The sequence below is a fragment of the Pararge aegeria genome, chromosome Z (assembly GCF_905163445.1).
Source record: "Pararge aegeria chromosome Z, ilParAegt1.1, whole genome shotgun sequence".
Classification (NCBI taxonomy): Eukaryota; Metazoa; Arthropoda; class Insecta; order Lepidoptera; family Nymphalidae; genus Pararge; species Pararge aegeria.
The window spans coordinates 7,312,479-7,336,420 of NC_053208.1; the positions used below are offsets into that span (position 1 = coordinate 7,312,479).

At 35.1% G+C, this 23,942-nt stretch overlaps 2 protein-coding genes across 2 annotated transcripts in view; both read right to left on the bottom strand.

Moving 5' to 3' along the window:
• The window catches only part of LOC120636058, a 129,799-nt gene that overhangs the window by 81,107 nt on the left and 24,750 nt on the right, over window positions 1–23,942 (bottom strand). Inside the window, exon 2 of the transcript XR_005659337.1 lies at window positions 15,237–21,862. The gene's annotated coding sequence lies outside the window, so the exon portion shown is untranslated. Of the gene's footprint in view, window positions 21,863–23,942 lie in introns of the transcript that reaches the window.
• On the bottom strand, window positions 5,752–13,086 carry LOC120636443 (uncharacterized serine-rich protein C215.13-like). Its single transcript, XM_039907921.1, has 4 exons — window positions 13,068–13,086; window positions 10,428–10,914; window positions 9,254–9,312; window positions 5,752–6,383 (listed from the first exon to the last, which is right to left on the bottom strand). Exons 1-4 carry the CDS (start codon window positions 13,084–13,086, stop codon window positions 5,752–5,754), a joined length of 1,197 nt encoding a protein of 398 aa, XP_039763855.1.

Below are 23,942 nucleotides of genomic sequence, written 5' to 3' on the forward strand. Positions count from 1 at the left end.
ACGTATAAACACACAGCCACTGAAAAACATTCAGCCTCATCACACAAAGATTTTCCAGTTGTGGGAATCGAATCCACGGCCTTGGGCTCAAAAGCAGGGTCGCTGCAAACTGCGCCAATCGGCCGTCATAAAATCAATGTATTAAAAAAACGCTACACATATTCACATACAATATTATTATTACCACAATACAAACACTTTTAACAAGTTCAAAGATACCTCAAATAGACTGTTAAGTTAGTTAGAGATAATTATTACAAAAATGTTAATCCTCTAAATAATTATAATTTTAATAATTATAATTGTGCACACGTGAGTTTCTAAATTTATAAGTTACTTTACTACTGTTACTATACTATACTATATAATTTAAGAAATGTTGATTAGCCATGACAATATTATTTTAAAGTCATTAGTTACTATTTAGAGTATCAAGATTAGCCTTAATACACCTAAAATATACTATGAAGCCTTTCATCATCACATCAACCCATTACCAGCCCACTACAGAGCACGGGTCCAACAATGAGAAGGGGTTAAGGCCTCCAACACGCTGGCCCAGTGCGGATTGGAGGACTCCACACACCTTTGAGAACATTAAGAAGAACTCATGTTCATGTTGAATACCATATCAATTACAATAATGCTTGTGTGTGTGTGCGTGTATATTTTAATATTTTCACATGGCTAGTAAAAGCGATACCTTCAGAAGCAAATATTTTGTGGCACATATACTTAGTATATAATGAACATATACTCAGTATATAATGAAAAATCTTCTTTTTACTCACCATTAGAATACTTATAAAATAGGCCTCACTTAAAATTAATCACAAACGTCACAAAATATAAAACTCACAACCAAAACTAGATCCAAAAAGAAAATAAATAATATATAAAGCAGCTTTTCAAGATATGAGTTTATATAAGTAGAGCAATATGAAATATCCACAAATGCTTATTATCTCTACTGGAGATTTCAGTATTACATTTAAGTATGTTTTCACATGGCTAGTAAAAGCGTTACCTTCATAAGCCAATTTATATGTGGCACATATACTTAGTATATAATGATATTTTTGGAACGAAAAGATTCAGATCGCACACAATAAGAAGCGGAAGATTGTCCGACCATATATATAATGACGTATACTAACATAAAAGATCGTCCGCCACGCATATTTTGACACTATATATACCAGTGATCAAGCCATCTAAGACTCTAAAGCGTGATATTTTATTCATATCACTAATAAACGTAATAGAAATTTGAATCCAGACCCAACATCTCAACGTCCGCGCATGACTGTTCAGTGTTCAGTGCAAAAACCACAAAGCTCATACCAATATGGCTGGTACAGATGTTAAATTCAAATCACCCAGCACATAGACACATTCCACATTATTACTTTCAACTATTGCCTTAATTTGACTCGGACGGTCCGTAAATTCGAATATATTTTCATACTTGTCTGTCGGCACGTAGATAAATACTAAAAATAATGATGGCTCGATCATTGGACAAAACTGCCTTAGTACCACTTATCCTCACACTTTCACATGTAATAAGCTACACAAACTTAAAAATACCCTTTCACGATAAAATAGCTACCCCTTAACGAGCGGAACTGCTCACTCGAACTCGGCTGCACTATTATCACCGACTGTTACTACTGGTTGTCGGTACTGGTTGCGGTTGTCTTGTTCATTACCAGTTTAGCGGTAGAACAACCATCCGGATTGCGAAGTAGACGGTAATTCGTCTTCTTCAATCGTAAGTGCCCCATCCAAATCATCTTCATCAGAATCTGCACATGCACAATTAACAGAAAAATTGTAAATCATGATCTGTGCTAGTAGAAATCATAATAATAAAAGTTTGCAAATAAACTTAAGTCATGCGGTTCAGAGTTTTAAAATCGGGTAATAACTTTGTTATAAATTATACATTACGTATGTATAATTTATCCTTGAAACCTTATTTATTAGGTTTACTTACAAACACTCTAATACATCAGTTTAAAAAAAAATTAAACTATTCTTTTTGTGTAATGTTTTCTAAAAACTAAACAGTATAGGACTTAGGAAAATATACAATAAAAGGTTAGGCTCAAGTGGTCCATGATAAAAAATCTTTTATTTTTCACATAATAATATTCTTCTTGTTCTAGTGCCGTCTCCTGTCAGAGGTTGCCAACCATCAGGTTGAACTGATCTTAATTGACAGCTGCTCTCAAAGTGACTTAATACTCATGTTAAACCACCGCTTCAACGCTTGCCAGTTGACTGAAGTGAATCAAGAATGCCAATACTGCTATTTAAAATTACTATTGTATATGTCACTTCAGTAGAAACAACCAACACCATTTGAAAATATTAATCAAAAATGGAATCTTTGTTGTGTGATCCAACATAATCTGACAAGCAAAAAACTAACGACTTAGGTAATTTAAGAAAATCTAACTTCTCACTGTACTGATTATTCATTTGGAAAATAAAGTCCCTAAAGTTAGCTGACCGTGAATCGAACCCTGGGATCTCTTGCTTGAAATGCATGCATTCATTCATATAGAATACATTTTTTATTTAACATAGAGGATCTCAAACTAGAGTACTGCACTGCAGATAATTACAAATTATTAGCTAATTCATTTATTATATGCATTTTTTCAAAAACAAAAGTTTAGTTACAACATTCTTTTATTTTTTACAACTAGGCATTAAATATTTAAAGCATATATCAACATAGAGTATATATTTTTGCATGCATACATTAGGCAATCAAAATAGAATATATACATGAAATATAGATTAATACTTATGTTTACATATTCAAGACTCAGATATACTGAATATTAACAATTTACTTTTAATGTTTTTTCATCAACACATACATTGACCCAGTTTCAGAAACCGATGGGAGGAAATGGGTATGAAAAACTGTTTCTGTGATAGGGAAATAAAATAGAGACAATATCATTATACTAGTGAATATGTGGAATATTATTATGAATACATGCAATTTAATAATCATGCTGAGTCATATTTCAAAATAAGTAACATTTAAGTTTGATAATAAGTAGGGTAATTAACCTTTTCCTGCGTGCCACCTACTATTGACACCTCGATAGTTGTTTAGTCTTTAAGTAGAATTTTTATTTTAATAATAATGAAAGTAGAACCATCAAATGTGAATAGATATTAAATGCTCCTTGAACACTTATCTACCTACCTATTTCAATAATAGGCAAATGCTTCTTTGGCTTAATGAGAATAATTAAAGCTATGCATACTTACAGTGGCATTCTTAGGGTCTAAGAGGAGCAAAATTTGTTGTGCTAAACTAGAAACAATATCAACTAGTCTTTGAAAAACACTGTGATTGACAATTGGTTGGATAAAGAAGTTTCTATGCGCTGTAGAAATAACAGAACTCCAAGTTTTTCTGTGAATACTGGTCTCTTTTGTTTTTATAGCGCCAACCATTATTTTCATTAGAAAAAGAATATTCAATACTAACAAACATTTTATTAAAATGGGAGCTTCAAACCGCTCTACAGATCCATTAGACTGTCTTTTTTATGGGTTTAGTATGAGAAATACACAAGTCTGGTGTCGGTTTCAGTGAAGAGCTGTATTTAAAAAAAAAAATTAAGTAGTTTACCTTATGTTCGCCAATTTTCACACGAACACTCCAAATGTCGCTACTCAAAACAATTTGTACTCATGTTACTTAAAATTAGAAAAAAACAAATTATGAGGGTAATGCACTTTTCAATTCAAAAGAACAACAATAAACTGCTAACTAGTCAGTAATCAATAATCATTAATCAGTGAACTAGTTTAAACGCAAATCATAACACGCATGGTTTAAATTCGCTCACTGGTCATCTTCACTAAATTATTTGATCTCCATACTAAATTATCAAATAATCTAGATTGTCTCTGTTAAATACATTGAAATTCGTAGACAGAGAAGTTGAAATTTTTATGAGTGAAAGCAATAAAATAAAAATGGAATGCCCAATTGTATTTCATCGCGGCGCGACGTCGCGTCGTATTTAATCTTCGGCGTCATTCTATCGCGTTGGGCGGGTTGAAGACTACCACAGAGTCTACCTACCTACCAGAGTAACGTAGTGCTTGCAGTAACATAGACAAAGAGTATACATTATTGAGAAAAAGGTAAAACATTGTGTTTATATCCTCATTACTATCAAGTGTTAATTATTTTATTAATTGCATTTCGGAACAGTCAAGCAAAATTCAAAAAAGGTTTATTGTAATGCAAGCCCGACTTTTCGGCTTCTATGGTAGTACCGCCACTGCATATTCAACATTCTGTAGCAAATATGGTAAAATTGTACTATTCAAATTCTATTACCTCTGCTTATTACATGTTCACTGTTAACTGCCCATGGCAACCCTCAAAGTGTCAATAATTGTTTTACGCTATTATTATGTATAATATTTTGTATCACAACATCAAGTCAACTAAATGTCGAAAAAAGAAATGAATTCTTACCACTCTGGATATGGTGACCATTCCATTGTGTTCACGATTTCTAATAACTATATTTAGCAATACTCCTACCGCCGAATACTCCGTCATAGTATATAGGCCACCTCAAATATTAATTGACAAGGTTTTGACGTTTGGTTTATGAACAAAATCACAAAAACATGTCAATTTATATTTAAGGCCCTAAAGCAGAAGACTTGCTGTCCATAGGGGTGATACGGGTGCTTTCAAGTTCTGTCATTGTGATTAAAAATGGACTGAGGACTTTAAGAAACTTTCTTTGAATTTTGCAAGTTCTTGCAAATCTTTACCCTAAAGAGTAATAGATCTCCCACATCAGGCGTAACCGAAGCGAACTGGTATCTTTCTCCGCCGCTATGAACGCCGGTTTCTTTCGTTTAAGTGTGGTTGGTACTCTCTCCGCTCCAGTCCAACACATTGCAAAACATTTCATGTGTTTTATCTTTTTCCTGCTCCTCAAGCACAGGTGTCCTATTATTCTTATGTCACTCCAGGAGGAACTCTTGCGCTTGCAACTTCTTATCGTAAAAGATAGTAGGGCCGAAAACAAGGAGTCTTAAAATCAATTATTTCCTTCGCCAGACACCATAACTACGCCAGTAAAAGGACAAAGTCGATTGATGTTGTTTTTTTTATACGTGCCGCATGTTCTAAGCCCCATTATTACCTCAGTTCTAAACTTCCGTATTAATCTAAGACTATATATCTAAAAATATCGCATATCCGATTTCATAGTATCTGCATTATATTAATTTTACTACATGTTAAAAGATTCTTCATTATATTACACTACATTTTATACAAAAACGTCACAGAACATCTGAAATGGGCCTATCCGAAGCTGCCTTTTGTTCATATTCCTCTTTATTTTTTATACGTTATTTATAAATTTCCCATAAACTATAATAATAATGAACAAAATGGTTTGTATTAAATTTAAATATTGTGGCTTAATATACGAAACCGTGTATGGGGCATCTTATATTCGAAACTCCTATACTAATATTTCGTAATTAATGACAATGGAGAGAGCAGGAGAGGGGGAAAAAATTTATAGCCGTTAAAGATTAACGGGTATCACCGAATTAATATTGCGTTATGTAGCAATCTTGAACTCCGACTTCAAATGACGACGAATAAAGTGGGTGAACCTTGATCGTAATGGGGTTACGGGTGACGGAATTGGTGAAGAGTGGTGAAGGGAAGTTTTACAATGGTTTTACTTTGGTAAGGGTGGGCACTTTGGCAATGGTGGCGCTGTCGATAGTAATGGCGGCAATGATGGCGCTGTTGATGGCAGTGGCGATAATATTGATGGCAATAGTGGTACTGTCAATGGCAGTGGCGGTGCTGTTGTTGGTAATGGTGGCGCTGACGATGGCAAAGGCGGTGATATTGATGGCAATGGTGGCGCTGTCGTAGGCAGTGGCGGTGCTGTTGATGTTAATGGCGGCGTTGTGGTTGGCAGTGGCGGCAATGTTGATGGCAATGGTGGCGCTGTCCATGGCAGTGGCGGCAATGTTGATGGCAATGGTGGCGCTGTCCATGGCAGTGGCGGTGATATTGATGTTAATGGCGGCGCTGTCAATGGCAGTGGCGGGAATGTTGGTGGTAATGATGGCGCTGTTGACTGCAGTGGTGGCAATGTTGATGGCAATGGTGGCGCTGTCGATGGCAGCTCTATCGATTGCAGTGGCAGTGATATTGATGCTAATAGCGGCGCTGTCCATGGTGGTGGTGGTGGCGGCGATGTTGATGGCAATGGCGGCACTGGTGATGGAAACCGTGGCGGGAAGTACTGATATGACCGCGCTGTGTGTCGAGGTCTGCTTGGAGGTCTCTTTAATAGTATACGCGATTGTTTTCGGGCGTGATGTTTGAGCATTGGCCGCGGCGCTGGCAGAAACAGTCCCGCCAGCTCTGAGATAACTTCTAATACAACTGTGGCTTTTTTATCTACAACAAAATAGCAATGTTATATCTATTGGACATGCAGTTATTATACTTATTTTTAAGTTTATTAAAATTAGAAGTTGCATGTTTTATTGGTATCATACAACTACAAGACAGCAAGTATTTATCTTAAATAAGCTTGTACTCTCAGACATGTACCTACCTTTTAAAAGCTTGCGCGGGGTCATGGGACCAGCACGTAGAGGCTTTCAGAGAGATTCACTTAAGGTGGATACAGCGGATTTCTTCAGTACATCGATAAGATGCCCAGAATTATCCCAGGTCATAATATAATGTAAAATAATAGGTTGAGGAAATTTTTTTCCCATTATTATAAGGTATGAACTTGTAATAAAATTTCTTTGGCTTTACTATTTGTATCTCTTTTTCTTTATGAAATAGCTCTTTATTAGATACTTAAAGCATTACTAAACTAACAAACAAAAAAATAACCTCGTATCACAAAAAACCCTTTGCTTCAGTTTAGTATTATCGCCCCAATGGACAGAAATCTGTATCTGGCTGGTTTTGGTATCCTTAAAAGTTTAAATTTTAAATAAGATAATTCCTAATTCAAATTAGGAAAATGTGTGATTTTTTTTTGTTTTTCGTACTGTGAAGATGAGTGAATCTAATGTATAAATTCGATACATTTTAAAATTTTACTACAAAAAAAAGTAAAAACGCAACGCAAGCTGCGAAAAAAATTTGCGATGTTTATGGACCTAGTGGAGCGTCTGTGAGAGTAGCCCAAATTTGGTTTAAGTGTTTTTAATCCGGAAATTTAGATTTCAAAGATCGCTCTGGCCGCACTATTACGGATAAAATGGATGCCATTTTTGAGAAAGTGTAGCAAGATCGGCATATCAGTAGTTACAACGTAGCTGAAGAACTGAGAATTGACCACAACAGTTTTGGAGCATTTGAAAAAAACTGGGTACACGAAAAAGCTGGATGTTTGGGTACCTCACGAGCTCACTGAAAGAAACCGTGAACCGTGAACCGTGTACTCATTTGTGATTCTTTATTACGTAATGAAACCGAACCATTTTTGAAGCTGATAACTGGTGATGAAAAGTGGATAATGTACACAAGAACGTGCGAAAAACGTCGTGGTCAAAGGCCGGTCAGGCTTCACAGACTGTGGCGAAACCCGAGTTAACTCGCAGCAAGGTGATGCTGTGCGTGTGGTGGGATTAGAAGGGCATTATTCATTATGAGCTTTTACCACCAGGCAGGACCATCGATTCTGAAATCTAGTGCGAACAATTGATTAAAGCAAGAAGTTGAAAGAAAGCGGCCGGAATTAATCAACGAAGGGGTGTGGTTTTTCATCATGATAACGCTAGACACACATCTTTAGCCACTCAGCTAAAATTAAGAGAATTAGGCTGGGAGGTGTTAATGCATCCGCCGTATAGACCGACCTCGCAACTTCATATTTCCAACTGTTTCGGTCTCTTCAGAATTCTTTAGGCAGTGTCAGGTAAACATCACGAGAATACTACCAAAACTACTTGTCGCGGTTTTTTGATCAGAAGCCCCAAAATTTCTATAGGAATGGGATTAGGTTCCTACCTACAAGATGGCAAAAAGTTATCGAACAAAATTGTACCTACATACTCTAGTTAAATGTAAATAAACTATATTAAAAAATGTTTTGAATTTTCTTTTAAAAAGCGAAAAAACTTTTTCCCCAACCTAATATATTATTAAACTGAATACCATTAAACAGTTACTAAATTAATTATTTATGAATACAATGTAAATCTACACATAGAATTAAAAGATATATTCTTAAATAATGACAACTGCTCCATTTAGATGTTGGTGCTCCAATTTAATATTTTTGATGAGCTAAGAATGATTTCATCAAACTGGCAGCGAGTTGTAGAAACGATCAGTCCTTGCGTCGTCGCAAACTTCTTCTCACTTTTGTCCGCGCAAGCAAAGTTCTTCTCACTATTGTCCGTGCAAGCAAGTACACCGCTCCTAAAAAATGAATAATGTACATGTAATATCATGCCAGAGACTCTAGAGTATAATTATATTATATTCTAGCTTTTGCCCGCGATTTCGTCCGCGTCTGTTTTTATTTTTAAAGCATCCTGAAGGAACAGTTTATTTGAGAGACGCGTGGCATTCCATTCAGGTGTAGTTTCACTGATATGTTGAGGTCGTGTATTCTTGTAAAAAAAACGGACATAGTTTTAACAAAAGAAGTTTTCAATTCACTTATTAATTATAATTAAAAATCTCAAATATTTTTTTGTCAAAAAAGGGCCGACTTTGATATACAACTAAAAAGCAAGAAATAAATATATTCTACAACATTTTTTAATCGGTGCCAAGTAAAATTCAAAAAGTTGCAGTACGATTCTAACGTAAATGCGCCCCTGAAGTTTTCGCACGACGTTGCGTACTACTCACATTTTGGATGTCCGGTGTTGCGGGGAGGGTAACAGCGCACTTCTGGTAACTTCACGCAGACGCATTTAAGTTTGAATCGTTTTGTACTATGTTACTAGATCATATACTAATGTAATATAATTTTAAAGTTATTATATTATTTAACTTAACACAATGTAAATCTACACACACAATTAGAAGATAACATATTCTTAAATAACGATCACTGCTCCATTTTGATGTTTGTGCTCCAATTTAATATTTTTATTGAACTAAGAGTGATTTCATCAAACTAGCAGCGAGTTGTAGAAACGATCAGTCCTTGCGTCGTCGCAAACTTCTTCTCACTTTTGTCCGCGCAAGCAAACTTCTTCTCACTATTGTCCGCGCAAGCAAGTACACCGCTCCTAAAAAATGAATAATGTACATGTAATATCATGCCAGAGACTCTAGACCTATTATATTATATGCTAGCTGTAGCCCGAGATTTCGTCCGCGTCTATTTTTATTTTTAAGAAACACTGTAGGAACAGTTTATTTGAGAGACGCGTAGCATTCAATTCTGGTGCAGTTTTACTGATATTTTGATGTACACGACAATGTTCTTGTAAAAAAACCGGACATAGTTTTAACAAAATAAATTTTCAAATCACGAAATAAATAAAATAAAATGCCTAAAATATTTTTTTGTCAAAAAAGGAGCGACTTTTATATATAACTAAAAAGCAAGAAACAAATATTTTCTACAACATTTTTTAATCGGTGCCAATACTAAGTACATGTTCAGATGGCAGGCGCTTAGCTCGTATTAGCAAAACGCTTTTCGAATTTTAATCATAAGAAGCATGAGTGTTTACATATACACGCGCGAGTGTCATTTGACGTTGCTCAAGCCGGACATTTATATCCAAATTTATGTCTACTAATTATTATTATTTTATGTCCTATACACCAATTTCTTTTTCCTACCAACGCACAAGCTTAAACAATGAGTTAAGGCTTACAAAAGCTTTGAGTTAATTGCATAATTCCAGCTAAGAGAATCTATCATATTATACTAAGTAATTATAAATCTCCGTACTATATTTAAAACATTTTGCATTATATACGTCACAGAACATCTAAAATGGGCCCATTAGGGTCTACCTTTTATTTTTTCTACCATTAGAAATTTTTTTTTTGTTTCTTTTTAAATTATTTTATATAGTTAATATAGCAAATTGCGTACCGTATCGTAATAAATACATATTATTTCATTTCAGATATTGTGAACTTCTGAATAGTTATACCAAACAATTTAAATATGCCTATTCTACGAATATTTCCAATTTATATTCCAATAAACATGCAGTGTTACATACTGTAAAGTATAGGTATATATCTGAAATCGACAAGACTTAATTTAATGACGAAAAATGATGATTAATTCAAAGACGAAGATGGTGAGTGGAATAAGAAAAAAAGTTAATGATTGCGGCGATAACCGTTACGGAATAAGCGCCTCCTTAATGCAAGTCGTAACATTCTTTGATGCCGATATTCACGATCTGATGTTGAAGAGGATGAAGATGTAGACGGTGTCGATGGTGGTGATGGTGTTGGGGGTGGTCGTGGTTGAGGTGAAGAAGACGATCCTGAATCTGGTCTTACAACTACTGAGGAATCACATGAGAACGGAGAGCGTGGTCGTCGTGGCGGTGGTGATGGCACATACTCTTCATAAATGTCTTCGGCTGGTGGGACTGGTCGTGGTGAAAGTGTATCAGAAGATTTTGGTGATCGTGGTGGTGTTTTTAGACGTGGTGATGAAGACAATCCTGAATCTGGCCTTCGAACTACTGAAGAATCACTTGAGGATGGAGAGCTTCGTTGGCGTTGCGCTGGTGATGAAACACACTCTTTATCAATGTTTGATGTCGAAGCACAATTAGGTGAACCTCGTCGTTCTTGCAGTGCTGGCTGGGTCAGTAGCGCCGATTGCGAGCTACCTTCTAATTTAAATTTTATATCTACAACAAAAATACCAATGTTAGATCTATAAGAAAAATAATTTGCCTACCGTCATGCACTTATAATAAATATATATAATTAATAAGAACAAGAGCACTTTATACTCTCTGTATGACTGCCCTTATTCTTATTTTTATAACTGAATAAAATAAGAAGTCAAAATTATGTTTTATATTTTTTATAGATATAATATGATAACAAGGCAGCAATAGTTGTTTAAAATGATTGTACTCTCGGGCACGCCCTTAAAAGCTTGCGCGGGGACATGGGTCCAGCACGTAGAGGCTTTCTGAGAGATTTACTCTACAGAGTTCACTTACAGCGGGATTCCTTCAGAACATCAATAAGATGCCCTGAACGATTATCCCAGTAAATATAATGTAAAATAATGATAATGTTCTATTAATAAATGAAAATTCTAATTCAAATTCAGCATTTTTTTATTATGATAGGGATATCACAGTATAATTTATGTTTCCATTATGCGATGTGATGATGATAACCACATTTGTTAAATTGAAAATAAAGTTAAGAGAGTTCCAAACGCGCCCTGGTCTAATAAGAGTCAACAACAAACCTAGCCAGGTTTTTTTTGTTATCATCATCTCACAGTCACACACAATTAACAATGGAGTTACAGCAATTCATACCCAAGGTATGTAATCCTTAGTATTATAATAGGATGTTTCTTTAAAGTTATTAGGAGACATATCAAAGATTTGTTAATTGGTTATTGAATAATAAACAAAGTAAACTGCACAGCAAGTTTTGTTTTTACATTTAAAATTTAATATTGTTACAGTTCATTATTTTTAAACTTTCTTATACTTTCTTATTGACTATGCATCGTCCTCATGTTTCCTTAATTTATTTAATAATAACTCTCTCAAGCACATTTCGTATATTGCACAGTACTCTTCTCAAGTACGAAAATAAAATCAATATCAGCAGCTTTATAATAAAATGCCGTAGGACATAATGTAGAAACTACCAGCCTGACGGTTTCTACATCTGTAATATGACGTATCTTTTTAATCACGTATACTGAAGAGCTAAGTCTGTTCGATAAATTATTTTAGTCTGAGATTAAAATTAAAGTGATTCTTATTTACAACACCATCTATTTTGAAGTAGATACTACACTTAAATGCAAACTAAGGTATTGTACCATTGGTTAATTCAATCACTCAATTGACTTAATTTTTATAACCTAGATGAATGTGGCGTGGCGGGGTGATCTGTTGTCATTTTCAAGAGTGGCGTTGGTGCCAGGCAGAATTGTAAGCTCAGTATAGCATGATCGAAAGTAACACCGCCGCATCAAACCCATTGTTCGCTATATACGTAGTTCTACTGTGTACCTAATTATTTACCAAGTGTTAAAAGTAACATCTATGTTAAGAGGTTTGTTGTTGTGAATTAGAAAGTATAACTATAGTATGCAATAAATCTTGTAATAAGTTTCTCGTGTATTATCTGTCCGAGTACCTGCAACCATGTCATCAGAACACGATGAAGAACATGCCCACAATATTGAGACGCCTCAACTTTCGTCATATTATTAAACCTATAGCCATTACACGGATAATACATTTTTAATTATTATCATATTAATCCTTCTATCCTACAGAGAACAGAATATATAACATTAAAGTCGTAACTACGCTCGAAATGCATTTTAATGTAGTCAAATTCATATAACATATTGTGTAATTATTTGATTTCGGAGAAAGTCAGTCCATATCTTGACGTATGTTTTCCAACTTTTACTTACTGGTACATACCACGATTTGTTGTGTCCCGTACTGACCACGATCGACGATGGGTCGAAATATAGACAAATCCAAAATTATTATCGTGGTATGTACCCGTTGAACTTTAATAAGAAATGTTGATTAACCATTAAATTCTGTTAAACTGTTAAAACTATGAACGCAATTTTGTGAAAAAAAAACAGAGTTGTCCATTTAGTTTAGAATGAGTGTCAGTGGCGTAACGAATCTGTGTGGCGGCTTTTTAATATTCTTGTATTGTATTTATATATATATATATATATATATATATATATATATATATATATATATATATATGTAGATATATAGATATAACAATATGCATAAAAAAAATAAAAAAACATTAAAAAGTAACTTACCTGTAGAGTAAGAAGTCATCTTTTGAAATGTTTGATCCATTTGGCACACATGATAGCAACACTTTGACAAGATATCTCGTAAAATTCGTTATGAACCCGACTTGAAAGTCACCACTAAGTAAAAAAGATGCACCTTTCCATCGTTTTTTTTAAATTATTCAATAAACATGTTCATTTTTGATCAAGCTCCTAAAAAGGCTCATTCGATTCGGAATGCCATCTAGAAAAACGTATTGAAAGTATATAAGCATATTAAAAAATGCAATTGTTGGTAATAAATTAAGATAAAAAACGATAGCATTTCGTTTTTTATTTTCATAACTCAAAAGTTAATATTTTTTTAAGGAACTTGAGTTTGACATGAGATTTTTCTGATCACTTAAAAAAACTAAAACAAACAAAATAATGTAATCTTGTAAGTCTATCTATAGGAAGAGCACCACAATTATTGAAAATTCGATGTCGACTTTTTTTAATAACATAAGTTGAAAAAAAAAAATGTAACCATATAACTTTATGAGAAATGAACACAATTTATTTTCTCACGGGGCTTTATTGTATAAGTGTTATGATGACACCATAATTTCTTCTTATGTTTAAATTATTATTTAATAACTTTTCGTTTCTGCTGTAAATAATCATGCATAGTGTACTGTAAATTTGTTAATTACGTAAAAATCACTAACTATCAGTTTTTAGAAACAAGCATAAAATATCAACTCGGTTCGGTTTATGAAAATCGTAATCGGTTTAGGAAAAAATCGTGAAACCTGCATATCTGAGAGTTCCCATAATGTTCTTAAACGTGTGACCAATGTGGGAATCCACCAATCCGCACTGGGCCAGCGTGGTGGACTACGGCCTTAACCCCTCCTCATTGTGGAAGGAGACCCGTGCCCTGTAGGGGGTCGGAAGTTGGTTGATATGATGATGATGATGTAGACAACTTAGTTCGCCTAAACCAAAATATATTGCAAGCTGTTGCCCGCGACTTCGTCCGCGTTTGTTTTTTTTTGCAGCATCGTGTAGAAACAGTTTATTTGAGATACGTGTGGCAGTAGCAGCAGCAAAAAACCCTCGATTGTGCTGGATAATCAATGCTTTAGAGGTGTAAAGGAGATTTAGAGTACGTCGGTTCAGCTTTTATCACTGACTGAAGATACTTACATACGTAGTTCTATGTATAGTTTGTAAAAATACCTTTTTCGAAGAAATACCTTTCGCGATAACTTCTAAATTAAATGTCCGATTAGAATAAATTAATTATTTAATTATTGCTAAATAAATGATTTTGATGATAACACTATTTAAATGACTAAGAATTAAAACTGCGATACGAATGTAACCCACTTTCGTTTCTACCAGCGAACTAATAAAATCACAATCACAAAAGCTGCTCAACTTTAACTCGCAATGTTAAAGTTAAATAATACGTATGTACGTTATAATAGGTACTTTAATCATGTAGTACATATTTTTATGTAATGAATTTTACAGGCCAAATTTTGCTACTTTTGTTTACATTAATTACAATTCTCCTTAGGATCTCTTGTTTATTTAAAGCTAACTTTAACCTACCTCGATAAATGGGCTATCCATATCCGTTCTAATTGCAATTAAGTAACCTAAAAATTCCTTCTAAAAAATCAGAAAGTTCTTCGTCGATCTTTTTTACTTTGTAGTGACTTTGCTTTAAGCGTAAATTCATCAGAATCTAAAGATTCTCATAAATTAGTTAAATTGATTCGCCAAAATCATACACGTGTAACAAATTTTGTCGACAACTTTTCACAAATTGATTGTGTAGTCAACAAGATAAGAGATTTAAAGTTCACCACTTCAAATCTGAATTGTGACGTTGACATTTTTGGTTACGGAATATAATTTCTGAAATAGGACAATGGAATTTAAATTTAAAGGATGGGGACTGGAATCGTATCGGGACAAAGATCCATTGTGGGAGAAGACCCGTGCCTTGTAGCAGGCCGGTAATGGGTTGGTATGATGGGAGGATAAAATTGGTCATAAATAAGACTGTTGTTTTGTTCCTATACGTTTAATCAGATAAATTACTTATTGAATATTTTAATAGTGTTCGTTTAATGACACTGTAGACTCTTGAGTATGATTTTTGATAGTAATTCCGAAGTTTCGTTATGTATCCCGAACTAATAGCTTTTCGTCTTATGTACACATGGAATAATTTTTTTTTTTTTATCATTGCTAAGCGCATGGTTAATTTTTTTGGTTATTCCATAATTTGTATACTCATTAGAAATGCTTTAAGTGTAACATGTTTTTGTTTTATGTATTTTATTGAATTATATATAAAGTATATTTTATTTAAGGCTACATTGTAAGTAAACGTACACTTTACAGATTATGCTAAATCGGCTATAGACACACAGATGTCAATTGTGAAAATCCTCTAACCATAATTTAATAACTGTATTACAAAGTGTAAGAGAAATTTTAATAGGAAATTATTATAAATTGTTTCATTATAAAAATAGTTAAATTTTATTAAAAAAAAACTTAAATATAATTCTAAAATAACACCGTAATTGTTTTAAACACAATGTTAAAGACAATACATCAGACATTGTTTAAATAATAATAAAACGGTCGAAACATTTTGTGATATTACGGCTGAGGGGAGAAGGAGAGCGGTAGATAATGTTGGGAAAAGAGAAAGTACACACACAACATCGATTACTATTATATAGAATAAGAGATTAATATGCGAATATTATATGAGTAAATTAAGCAAAAATACCCGTTCGCCGTGTTGTATAAGGGGAAACTTGTTCTACCAACCAGCATAACGCCTTACGTAAGATTGACACCACTGTAAGTAGCCAACCACAAAATTAGTCTTGAAGGACTAATAATTCTGTTTTCCCTTACCATACGAAGAAACCTTCTCCATAAATAAATATTTCCACGCCACTAAATAGAACATTAAAAAGGAGCACGTGGCTCTGAATACCTTCGGGCCAAACGTAGAGGTATGCAATTGTTACTCTCACTGTATGAATAGTTGCGCTCGATGTTAGAGCACGCGGCTTTCAGTGGTGGTGTAGGGTTGTATTCATCTACGCGTGACCCCGATGCACGGCCGACCGCACTACAGCGCCGCTTGGCAAAGCGCAAGAGAGTGCCATGCCACCGACCGTGCGACAGAGGGCCGAAGCCCATAAGAAACCATCTTCCACGAAAATACACTCATAGCGCCTTTCCGGATAACACACAACACTGACGCGGGCCCTCAAGCCAATAAATGTGATTATATATCGATAAATATTACGAATATTAAATGGATTATATCTATACTTTCTTTTATCCTTCTCTCATACTCCAATCCCTTCACTCATGTCAGGAATAAAAGAACATCATTGCTGATATTCTATTATTACTTATTGGAGGAACTAAAGGTAATAAACACAAAATATATACTTTCAAATGAACCTTAATCAAACAATATCAAAATCTGATAAAATAACAAGGTACAATATTAACATAAAGTTACAGAAAATATATGTTAGAACATATAAGAAATATTAAAAGGATGGAACCGTCTACTCAATAAGTAGGAAAATAGTATGTTGAATCAGCTTATAAAATGAAAATCAAGACGCAATTTTGGTTTATTTCGCTCTAAAATTATTATAATCGATTTTATGATCTCCCAGCTATTTGGTTTATTGTAATTTAATTTTCTTATTCCAGTTTATCATTCACTTATCAAAGGATAGTGGTCATATTTAGTTCGTAAACTTTGTTGATCCACCGATATTTTGTAATTACTAGATCACGATATATTGGATTGGTTAAACGTGGAAAATTTAAATTATAACCACTCAATTATATTTAGGTAAACCGGCGTAATGGTTTTGCCATGAATTCCTCTTTGTTAAAGGTAAAATTGTGTAAATCATTACCTGACATAACGAAATAACCTGCCAGATCACAAGATGAAATCTGGGTTTTTTTTTATTACATCCGACTCACAGTGTTAGGGACCAAACACTCTATCATATCAACAAGCCCATTAATTAGAATGTTTCAGTACAAACTGCAAAACTGGGAACGTTCCCAGTACGGATGAGTATCGGAATTCATCAAATTTGCATTTTTGAAGTTATTCGATGTTGTCTATTATGGTCAAGTGTTGGTAGTACCTATGTTGTTACAAGACACACCACAAATATCTTCAATAAAATGCAGTAAGTACATAGAAAAGTGAAGTGAGACTTGAAAAATAAGGAATAAAAAGATTTAACTTAAAGTTAAGTATAATGGAAATTAAAAATACCTAATGGGAACGTTTTGACAGTTCGATAAGACTTCGAGCCTACAGGATAGTAAACTTCTAACCGCATATCAACATAAACTATACTATATTATACTAAGGCACGTACACCGCAAACAATGCGAAAACGTTACAAAGTTCTCCAAAAGTTCTACGGATCTGTCACAACGAACTTCTTATGAGATGATGAATTTTGTTAAAATGACACTTTATATTATGCTCATCCGAAATATTAACTTAATCATTACAAAAGTTGCCAGATTAACAAAGTGAAAATAACCAAATAAATGGAAACTCTAGACAGCAACTTAACCAGTGTTCCTTAGCACAGTGCACCAGTGTGTTCGGTGTTGTCGAACACACGGTGGTGATAAGGTACCAGCTGACTTATGATAGGTGGCGATCTGCAGTAGAACTCCCCGTACCAAAGGTAGATAAGTTCAACCGTTAAGTCGCCGTTTTGCGTTTCGAAGAAATTAATGAAATAAAATGGACTGTTTATGAATTGTCTCGATCTAGTAATAATGGTCTTGACTAGGATATGATCTTGAGAGGGGAAGACGATCCGATTTTTCGCTATACACCTAGCTATACTATAAAAAAGGTACATTGTTTTTGTACAAACTCCAATACAGTTTGGCAAATAAAAACGATCTCTCCTCACATCTAATAAAAATAACTTCTTTGTGTTCCATCATTAAACGCTGTTTGTACATAAACAAAGCACCTACTCATATTCTAGGGAAAATGGTGGCTCTTGCTTAAAATACTACTCCGATTTAAGGCACTGCTAATATCAGCTACTAATTATTTTCGCTGAAACACGATGCCGGCGCTTCATCGACTATGACGACATCCAAAATTGATCTAACCATTGACTAAAACTTAAATTTTGAATTAAATATAACGGTATATACTATACGAAGCGCCTGCGTCGTATTTAGTCCATAACTCAACTATGAAATTAAACGCGAAAAATTGTACAATTACGCTTATATCAGGCACCGCAAGATGTTAAGAGCGATGAGTCATCGAATCTGTCAATAGAATTTAATAAGCGCAATTGATACCCAAGGTCACTTAGTCACACAGGTTGGCTGGTAAGCTACCAATCAATCTGTGCAACTAAATCTTCGTCGCACGCTCATTAGTCGTTTGCTCGTAATGAAAGTGAAACGAGGCAGACCTCGGTTGCCGTCTATAAGGACCATGAGGTAGTTTTCCTTGGTTGCGGTTACAATACCGAACGAGAAAAAAATCGAACATAAAACACACAAATCTTATTGCTTTATGAGGTTAATAGTTTCCCTTTATTTTCGACATCAAACTTTGGGTATATTTCGTACACCCATGCTACAATTAGCTAAATTAACCACTGCCATTCGCCGCACCGGTGTACAAAAACCCCGACTCCTATGTTGCCGAGCACCTTCATGTATAAGTAATATAACGAGCATTTCCGTTTGTTCATGGACGTATGAATACTATTGCGGCTGCCATGCGTCATGAACCATTATAACAATCAAAAAATATTATAAAAAAATATCATTCCAAAATATATAGAATATATTAATTTCAAAGCGAAAATCGGCATCGTCTGAATATCGGAAGACTTATTGTGTTTTTTACTTGAGACATAGCTGATATCACGGATTACTTCTAACGGGCCCATAAGAAATATATGCCGATTTCTTTCGCACCAAATTCTCTCGAACCGACAAATTCCAATGAGAATTCGTGATATAGCTACCCCGGACCTAGAAAATTAATCCTCTCGTTATTTTCTTGTCCTTATATATATTTAGTCACTTTACGTTATTCTTGTCACAATGCTGCCAGTTGGACATATTTCAGTGTTGCTTAGTGGGATATCGGTTGGTTCCGGTATAGATTTGTTTTTGATTAGGTATTACAGAGTAACTTGCACTTAGTAATAACTAAACCAAATTTATAAATATTCCAGTTTTAATATAATGGGATAGTGAAGCCACGAGAATGGAGATTCGGGTGGTTTATCGTCATTTCCGGGAAAACAAGAAAAGCGGATTTTTTCATTTTTAGAAAAAGTCGCACCGCTTGTCTTAATAGCGTAATCAAAAGTGCAGTTTGATCGTTTAAAGGTTATTGGGCTTGTCAATACATTTCAAGTCTATTCCATTTACTATAATTTTAAATCTGATCCAACAGCTATTTTCCTACATCCTCACACCTAAACATCCTAAAACCGTAAATCCAGCAGTGAGTATACACCGAACCGTCTCCTGTGCCCAATCATTTTATAAATAACTCTCCTGTCCAATTTGAAAACTTTCTCGAATACGAACCCAGCAAATAGAACGTTTTCACAGATAAAATCGGCGGAAAATGTAATAGTTAGTCTTTATCCAATGCTCACGACTACGATCTCACCTGATGTTCAGTGACGACACTACACCCTAACTATGCGGCTTCATACCACACCGCTGAATCGCTTGGCGGTACGGCTCTTCCTGTAGCCATCTGACCATTAAGATCATCTGTGGCCATCTAATCAAGTTTTGAAGTTGTAGCACGAGTTTCTTGAAAAAAATGTTATGAATCCTTTGATTTAGGGTATCCGAATATTTCAAGTGTGAAAACGCCTTACCTTAACCTTTTAATAGAAAACAAAAAAAAACATCCTGGGCTTTCTAAGATGTTAAACATTATTTTTCCATTTGCAAGACAATTTCATCGAATCGAATAGCTAAATCGACAAAATATGTTGGTTTCAAGAACTAGATACTACTATTTCATAATTGCGCATTTATGTCAAGTGCATTATGATGTAATCGGTTATGTTCATATTTTTTTTGTGTTGGCGTAGTAAAATAATATTAATGAACCTATTAGTTATTTTTGATTTTGCTGCATTCTGTGGTTCGCCATGGTAACCTCATATCCAAATCATAAAAGCTCAAAGTAAGAATTTAATTATTTACCTTGCCCTCCCACACTTCCTTCGTGGGGTCGACGCAACATGTCTTCTTCTCTTAGCTTGAAGGCACCTTGTGGGTTTTTCCTCTTGGGGAATTTGCATTGGTGGATAACCGCCACCATACGGTTCAAAGGCATACAGTTGTAATCACCTTTTCAGTATCGCAAGATGGGTAATAATATCATCTGTTCAGTAGTATACTATTATCCACCTTGCGACTTTAAATCCTTAGTCGCCTTTTACGACATCCACGGAAAGATCTGGAGCAGTCTTATTCTTAGCCGAGACTGCACGGACAATATAATCAATCGAGTACGATTGTTCAAAATTATACAACTTCAAGAAGTAACATTATCTACCCTTAGTAAAAGTTTGTTCACTTGCAATAAATAGTACAGTACGCTTTCGAGTATTGTAGCAGTATATAGACTTCAGGTAATTGAATGTTTAATAATCCAAACCTTTTGTTTTAAAGCTTAAATCACTTACTTAACAGCCTAGATAGTAGATCTAACAAGAACGTTTGTAAATATGGAAAATTAATTCAGAATTTGCGACACTAAAAAAATAACCATAATAAGTTTTACTAAGAACTTCAACTGTTTCGATACACGAAATCGACTCTACGATTGCGAGCGTGCAAATATGTTAAGGGTAAAAAGTCTTTCCCCATAAAAGAAATATATGGAAGAGGCAATGAGAAAATATCACAATAATAAACCTCTTTTAAAACGTAATGAACCGAATCCGAGCATACTCAAATTGAAATTGCCTGGTCTCTCCGTCCTCCCATGCCAAACCGATGGTAACCCCTTTAGACCCTAACCCATAACCCCCATCCACCAGTCCCCCCTCCCCCTAAGTTCTTAAATCTAGACAGATTTTTAGTCTTAGAATATTCACGTAAAGTTGGTAAAGCATTATCTTGTTTCAGTCAAAGGCAAATCCATCTATCTCTTACGGAAATTAATAATCAATCCAATCACACACATTTAGATGGCAGATTAAATGTAGTTGTGCTATACTCTTCCCCGTAGATATGGATAGCACTACTAAATTATACTAAATTAACTCTGTCAACTAAAGATTTTGGATTAGATTGCGTAAACCAACTTGCACTTGTCAGTGTTTTAAGAAAAAGTAGACAGTAAAAGAGTAATGAAGCCTTCTTATCTGAATTTAGATCGACTCCTCCGATACACATAGCGAACCATATCTGATACTTACGACATAAATGCGCACTTATTTACAGTTTAACTACAACATAACATTTATAAAAACACAGAGCTTAAATAAACACAATGTGGAAAAAAAAAGAAAAAGCCTTATATGGATTTACTACATACAAATATCTCATTTTCGTGCCTCCCACAAGATGCGGGCTTGCCTTAAGAGATTGGTGCAGCGCCGTCGTTCAGGCAAGATTCAACCACGTGCCGATGTAGGACTGGATCTCAACACGTGCTGCGACTAGCTTCGCTGGATCGTCCTCGCTGGGTGGATACATGTTCGCGCAGTGTGCTGTACCTGTTGCCAATGATAAAACCGAGTGTAAGTAATATTTATCAATGAAAATTTAACGGGCAGAGCTTCACAAATTTGTCTTACATCAAAATAAATTTTGGTCAGAAACTTTAAATCATAGGCATAGTTAATAATAATAATAATAATTTATTTGGAACAGTTACAATAGTTGTTGTTTTTAAGGAAACCTAAGGATTTCTTATACGGATCTGGAATGCAATTCCAGCTTTTTCCGAGTTGTATGAAAAGCCTAAAATCGTGTTCACATCATCATAATATAACCTAACCACAGTCATCCAATTTGGAAAGCAAATGATGAGGTGTAGGTTCCTAGGCAATACCATTTTCTTTAAAGAAAAAGTTGAAAAGAAAATGCCTTTTCACTCGTGCCTTGGGCGTACTCAAGTTATGCGGCGGTGCTGTAAACTCAGTTGTTTTTCCTGTGTGATCGATGGACTTTATGTCCTTTGGTAGGTTGCCTGGCCATTTGTATTTGTTATTGCTTTGTGTATTGTGTACAAAAACGTGATTTTGGTAAAACAACACGCAATTTTGGGTATGCTGTACTTATTTCCTTACTTGAAACTTTTGGATACCTGTTTAATATTCATCATTATCATCATCATCATCATCATCATCATTGTTAACTGCACAATACGGTTAAAGACTTGCAAAAGATATAATGGGAATCAGAGAAACAAAGTGGCCAGGCAAAGATAAATGCGTTTCAGAAGCAGGATTGTGATGTTCAGTTTCAATCCTGCTTAATGCTCATGGAGATCGCCAAAACACACAACTCATCATTTCATACGTAATCAAATTGATTAAAATACATTTAATAGGCAATTTCGAAAAAGCTTCAATAGCGCGGAGACATATAATAGCGCATATATATATATATGCTATAGTTGACGATAAACGTATATCAATCTTAGACATCTTAAGGAACCATTAAAACATCATGGAAAGCTAGCGGACCTACTTTATAAATATTCGGGGTGGTAAGGTCATCAAAAAAGAGTGAAGGTAAGTTAATCATCAGGATCGGGCAATGTATGCATAGAAGTACTACAAAAATTTGAAGAACACCTAATTGATGCTGTAACAAATGTTTTTAATCTAATATATGAAATTTAAATACTGCCCGGAGACTGGCTCAAGCCTACGTTTATCACACTACCTAAAAATCCTAATGCTAAGACATGCCGCTGATCCCCGCACTATCAGTTTAGCGAGTAAAAGATCTTTCCACTTTTGTTCTATGAAATAATTAGAAATAAATGAGACAACTTTTTAAGTGAGAGGTGTACACAAGAAGCATTGTTTGCTGTAAATGTACTGGTCCAAAAATGTAGAGACAAATCTATGGAGATTTGCTTCTTCTTCTGCTTGCAGCTCAGGTTCGTCTGGTCCCTGGTGTCACGTCGACCGGCTACGATCTATTGTGACGCCGCTGTCTAGATCTCCCAGCAAGCGTTGGTCGCCTTCAGGAAAAGCAGCACTTTCCTTGCTGGAAGAAATTTAGCATCCTATGGTTGCATTATGTGTTTCCCCAAAAGAGTGCTGCGTTTATGCATCAGCGCGGGGCAGGAACAGATCAAATGCAGCGGCGTCTCCGCAGCCTCCTTACAGAGTCTACATAGATCTGTGTCCTGCAGCTTTAGGTTGAACATGTGTCTATTAAGCCCACAGTGCCCCGTAAGCGCTCGCACTAGTATGCATAGGTTTTTTCTGTTGAGTGCTAATGCCTCAGAGGCGGCCCTTTTGTTGAATGGTCTTATTAGCGCTCGAGAATGGTTCATTCCTTGGAGTTGTCTCCAGCGAATGAGTGTGTGGTAATTACAATAGGTTTGTAAGGTGAGTTGCGCCAGGCTTTTGGGTATTCCGCAGACCGGCTCAGGGCCAATTTGCTTCTCCAAAGCGCCTGACTTTGCAAGTTCATCGGCCATTTCGTTACCGATGATCCCCTTATGGCCAGGAACCCAGCGTAGAATGACCCTGTTTGTTAGCGCCAGAGTATTCAGTAGTTGTCTGCAGTTTTCTACCAGCTTTGAGTTTAGAACCTCAGAAGATAGAGCAGAAA